General features: G+C 43.0%; 1 protein-coding gene across 1 annotated transcript in view; it reads left to right on the top strand.

Moving 5' to 3' along the window:
• Positions 1-2505: 2505 nt before the first annotated feature.
• AUH (AU RNA binding methylglutaconyl-CoA hydratase) overlaps positions 2506-6000 on the top strand; it is a 221297-nt gene continuing 217802 nt past the window's right edge. The window contains exon 1 of the mRNA XM_056525610.1: positions 2506-2528. Coding sequence (XP_056381585.1) covers positions 2507-2528 — 22 coding nt within the window. The 5' untranslated portion in view covers position 2506. The remainder of the gene's footprint in view (positions 2529-6000) is intronic.

The raw sequence follows: 6000 nt of genomic DNA, 5'->3' as shown, positions 1-6000 counted from the left end.
GCATTCTCTAAAAAGAGGAGTACATCGTCTGCATACATCAAAAATTTCTCTGCTGTGTTTATTTTTAGTAGCATACAAAATGAGTGTAGTCTCAGGCTTTTGCCACTTACCATTAATTTTAAGGGAAGGAATGCCAACAGGAAATAGCCAGTTCGCAAAAAGAAAGCAGCAGCATTATAGTGGACTTACAACACAGCCAATTAGCCCTTTAACCGTATGCTTGTGCCAAAAATAAATAAAAAATGTCATACTTGTCTCTCCTGTTTCCCCTGATCCTGTTCTTCCTCCTTCCCTGCGGTAAGCGGGTGAGTGGGACGTCAGCGTAAGAGCACCAAGAACCAGAGGATCTCACAGTGGACTGAATAATATGGAGGTCTCTTTCCATTGACTTTCATCCACCACATTATTCGATTAACCTGTTAAGGACAAAAGGGTGTATGGGTACGCCCTTGTGTCCTGGTACTTAAGGACCAAGGGCATACCTGTACACCCGTGTCTAGGTACCGGTGTTTAAAGCATGCTCACGGGCTAAGCGTGCTTTAAACACATTGGGTAGCGACTGCTATCAGCCAGGACCCAGGGTTAATGGCAGGCATCACCGATCGGGCTGATGCCCGGCATTAACCCTTTAGACACCATGATAAAAGTTGATTGCAGCATCTATAATGAAAGTAAAATGATCCCAGCAGCTCTGCGGTGCTGATCTGGGCCATCGCGGTGAAAACGCAATTTCCCAATCAGCTGAGCGGATGGCGGGAGGGCCCTTACCTGCCTCCTTGCTGTCCATTGGTGATCCTCTGCTGCCTCCAGCCACCGCAGGCTGGAGCAGCAGAGCACCGATAACACTGATCAATGCCCTGTGGGGCTAAAAAAAATAAAGTGTGTAAGAAAAAAAAGTTAATAAATGTGAATAAGCCCCTCCCCTAATAAAAGTTTGAATCACCCCCTTTTCCCATTTTTTTTATAAAATAATGTAATTAAAAATAAACATAAGTGGTATCGCCTCCAGCGTAAATGTCAGAATTATTAAAATATATGGTTAGTTAAACCACATGGTTGATGGTGTACGTGTAAAAAAATTTAAAATGTCCAAAATTGTGCATTTTTGGTCACTTCATTCATATACCATAAAAAAAAAATTTGAAAATGTAGAAAGATCATAAAGTCCCATCAAAACAAAAATGGTACCGATAAAAACTCATAGCCCTGTATGTGGAAACATAAAAAAAGTTATAGGGGTCAGAAGATGAGTTTTGGTGCATGTAGTTATAATTTTTTTAAAGTACGGTAGTAAAGGAAAAGAAAAACCTACATAAATTGGGTATCCTTGTAATTGTATGGACCTACAGCAGTGTTTCCCAATCAGGGTGCCTCCAGCTGTGGCCACACTACAGCTCCCAGCATGCCCGGACAGCCTTTGACTGACCTACAGAATAAAGATACAGTGTCATTTTTACCAAAAAGGGTACTACATTTAACGGAAGTCCCTAAAAGTTACAAAATAGCATTTTTGTTTTTTTATTTCACCAAACTAATAATATTTTTTTTTGTTTTGTTGCAGATTTTGTTATAAAATTTGTGAAGTAATTACAAAGTACAATTGGTGACACAAAAAACAAGCCCTCATATGGATCTGTAGGTGCAAAACTAAAGTCGCTAAAAAGGTCTATTCCGGCCTTAGACATCTTATCCCCTATCTAAAGGGCCGTCACGCCCCCTCCCATAGACATCAATGGAGGGGGCGTTGCGTGACATCACATCTCTGTCTCTGGAGCAGCACCTGGCACAGAATGCCAGGTGCTGCACGGAGATCACAGGGGGTCCAAGCGACCCCCATGATCAGACATCTTATCCCCTATCCTTTGGATGGAGGAGAAGATATCTTAGGCTGGAATAACCCTTTAAGGCCAAAATGGGCCTCATTCTTAAAGGGGCACTCCGCTGGAAAAAAAAAGTTTGTTTTCTGGTGCCAGAAAATTTAACATATTTGTAAATGATTTCTATTTAAAAATCTTAATCATTCCAGTACCAGGGATGTGGAAATCCTATAGCCCGACGCCCGGGACAAGTAGTTTTGGGCGCCGGGCAGGTGAATTGTTTATAGATTTAGCCCTGTATCGGGCTAGCAGGGACAGACCGACTTCCCCCTTATTTTTCTTTAATGTCGGTGTGAGGCGCAGGAGCCGATGGAAGTCTCCACCTCACACCAGAGTGTATGGAGGGGGCGGTGGCCTCCAGCTGACTGCAGAGCCCCCTTATCTCCCCTCCCGGAGAATGGACGGAGCTCAGAAGACACAGCAGGGTGAGAGAGAGGACATTGACAGCTCCGTACACAGCTCCATCCCCCGCACACAGCTCTATCCCTCCCCCTCCCCTGCTCTGTCTAGACAAGACCTAATCCACCACGGGGAGGTTGCTTGTTTGCACGGGGAAAACACAGAGCGGGGGGAGGGGAGAGAGGAGAGGACGGAAATCTCACCTCACACTGGTGGTGACTACAGCTCTGATGTCCACTCATGGCGGCTCAGGTGAGGAGGCCGAGAATGCAGGCGGCGGCAGGAAGGGTGGTTGTATATGTAGGGTGTGAGTGTATGTGTGATGTGTGTATGTAATGTATGATGGGGGGGGGGGGGGGGGGGGCAGCGGCAGGTGTATGTATGATGTGTGCATATGTATGGTGTATATCAGTGTTTCCCAACCAGGGTGCCTCCAGCTGTTGCAAAACTACAACTCCCAGCATGCCCTGGGCATGCTGGGAGTTGTAGTTTTGCAACAGCTGGAGGCACCCTGGTTGGGAAACACTGGTGGATATGTATGGTGTGTGTATGTGTTATGATGTCTATGTGTGATGTGTATGTAATGTATGATGTGTGTATAATGTCTAAGTGTGATGTGTATGTGATGTATGATGTGGTGGGCAGCGGCAGGTGTATGTATGATGTGTGCATATGTATGGTGTATATGTATGGTGTGAGTGTATATGTGTATGATGTATGTGTGATGTGTGTATGTAATGTATGATGTGGGGGCAGTGGCAGGTGTGTGTGTGTGTGTGTATGTATATGGGGGCAGTGGCTGGTGTATGTCTGATGTGTATGCATGAATGTTTTGTATAGGAGTGGACTGTCACATCGGGCATTAGGGCAGTTGTGCCATCTAATTTTATTTATTTTTAGTGGCCCCCGCCCTAAATTTCCCCCCCAGAATCCCGCCCCCTTCATACTTACCCGCCAACCAAGAGCCCCACGGATGCACACAAACACGTCCGAACCAAAACTACAACTCCCAGCATGTTGGACCATAACCTAAACTGTAGAACTATAAAGTGTAACATGCTGGGAGTTGTAGTTTTGGTTCGGGTCAGCTGCAGAGCTATAGGCTGCATCAGGGCATGCTGGGTGTTGTAGTTACTAACTGTAATTCCCAGTATTCATTGACACAGACTATGGCTCTGCAGCCAACACAAACCAAAACTACAACTCCCAGCATGTTACACAATAACCTTAACTGTACTACTATACAGTGCAACATGCTGCAACACCCACACAACCATAGAATGTATCAGGGCATGCTGGGAGTTGTAGTTATCTAGTAACTAAATGCAACTTCCAGCATTTTCTGGCACAAAATGCACCATATAAACTGGAGAAGCAGAACCCCCCCCCCCCCCCCCAGTAACATAAGTCCCTATTGAGACTGAAAAAAAGTGATTAAAATATTTTAAAAAGTGCGTATATATGTGAATAAGCCCCTTTCCTAATAAAAGTTTCCAATTGTCTTTAAATAAAAATAATGTACAAAAATAAACATAAGTGGTATCGCTGCATGTGGAAATGTCCAGACTATTAAAATATGTTAATTAAACCGTACGGGAAACGGTGTAAATGTAAATAATAGTCCAGAATTGCTCATTTTTGGTCACTTCATATTAGAAATTTTTTATAAGGTGATCAAAAAGTTACCTCTAGACTTTTCTGGGCTTGTCTCGGGTGTAAGAGGATCTACAGCTCTCCCTCCTCTAATAGCCCGGCATGCTGCGATCGCCTATTAAACCATTAGATCACCGCTGTCAGCAGTGTCTAAAGGATCTTATATCCATCCCTGGTGGTCTAGTGGGGGGATCAGACTATTTTGGTGGAAATTATTTTATCTGCCAGGACAAGTGGATTTTCTTGAGGGACAAGTAGATTGTGTTCCGCTTTAGTCCCTTGGACAAGTAGTTTTTTTTTTAATTTCCACACCCCTGAGTACTTATAAGCTTCTGTATACTACATAGGAAGTTATTTTCTTTTTTAATTTCTTTTCTGTCTGGCCACAGTACTTTTAGCTGACACCTCTGTCCATGTCAGGAACTGTCCAGAGCAGGATACATTTAAGGCACCCGAGTCATGCACCAAAACATTATCCTTGAGACATTGTTCGGAATGTACATTTTCTTGGAGGTGTTTTTTTATTTTTATTTTTTAAACCCCTTAAAAGGGGTACCCTAGTGGGAATAAAATGCTTTCAAATCAACTGATGCCAGAAAGTTCTAAAAATAAAAATCTTAAGCTTTCCAGTACTTCCAGCTACTGTATGCTCCAAAGAAAGTTGTGTAATTCTTTCCAGTCTGACCACACTGCACTCTGCTGACACCTCTATCCATGTCAGGAACTGTCTAGAGCAAGAGAGGTTTGCTATGGGGATTTGCTTCTACTTTGGACAGATCTTGACATGGACAGAGGTGGCAGCAAAGAGCACTGTGGTCAGGATGTAAAGAATTACACAACTTTCTTTGGAGCATACAGCAGCTGGAAGTACTGGAAGGCTTAATATTTTTACTTTTATTTTTAGAACTTTCTGGCATCAGTTGATTTTAAAAACATTTGTTTTCCACCGGAGTAACACTTTAAAGGAGACATCTCACATAGAACATTTTTTTCCAAAATGCCCGGGCTGCAAGAAAATAAAACAATAAACAGGACTCACCTGCTGCTGCTCCCCTGTTGTCCCGGTTTCTTGCTCCGCTTCTCCGTCACTGTCTCCTCCTGATCTGGTCGTGGTCAGCGTGTCACGCTACTAGTCAGCAAATCACCCGCCGCAGTGATGTGGGCGATCAATGATGTGCCTAGGAGACCAATGATGTGGCCCAATGCATTACACTGCCGCTCAGCCTGAGGCAGGACAGGGATGCAGCCAGCGATTTGCTGACCTGTAGCATGATGCGCTGACCACAGCTGGACCAGGAAGAAGACAATGATACTGGGTGAGTGGCGGCAGGTGAGTCCTGTTTATTGTTTTATTTATTTTGCAGCACGGGCATTTTGGAAAAAATGTTCTAGGTAAGATTTCTCCTTTAAGGGCACAGTCCATTTGGCCCTGAGTACAGTTTTCTTTTTAAGTTTAATCCTTTCCTCCTCACCTTTTAAGATAAAATTTTTTTTTCTATCTACAGATCCATATGAGGGCTTGTTTTTGGTGCGATCAATTGTACTTTGTAATGACATCTTTCATTTTACCATAAAATGTATGGCGAAATAAAAAAGTATATTATTTGTGAGGGAAATTACTGGATAACAGTAAGTTTGCAAAATTTCGGGTGATATGTTTGTACACAGTGTACTTTATAGTAAAAATGACACTGTATTCTTTTCTGACCCCTAGAACTGTTTTATTTTTCCTTATTCAAGGCTGTATAGAGCTGATTTTTTTGTGCTGTGATCTGTAGTTTTTATCAGTGCTATTTTTATTTTGATGGGACTTTTTGATCCCTTTTTATTCATTATTTTCTGATATATGATGTGACCAAAAATCTTTGCCTTTTTGGTGTTTGGTATTTTTTTTACATTTGGTATATATATATTAGGGATCGACCGATATTGATTTTTCAGGGCCGATACCGATAATCTGTAGAGGTTAAGGCCAATAGCCGATAATTTATACCGATATTCCGGTATAAATGATCGGCTATTTCTCTCCTTAACCGCCCCCCCCCCCCCCCCCCCCCCCGCGGTAGCCGCT

This window comes from Hyla sarda, chromosome 1, assembly GCF_029499605.1.
Source record: "Hyla sarda isolate aHylSar1 chromosome 1, aHylSar1.hap1, whole genome shotgun sequence".
Lineage (NCBI taxonomy): Eukaryota > Metazoa > Chordata > Amphibia > Anura > Hylidae > Hyla > Hyla sarda.
This window is presented reverse-complemented; position numbering and strand designations above follow the sequence as displayed.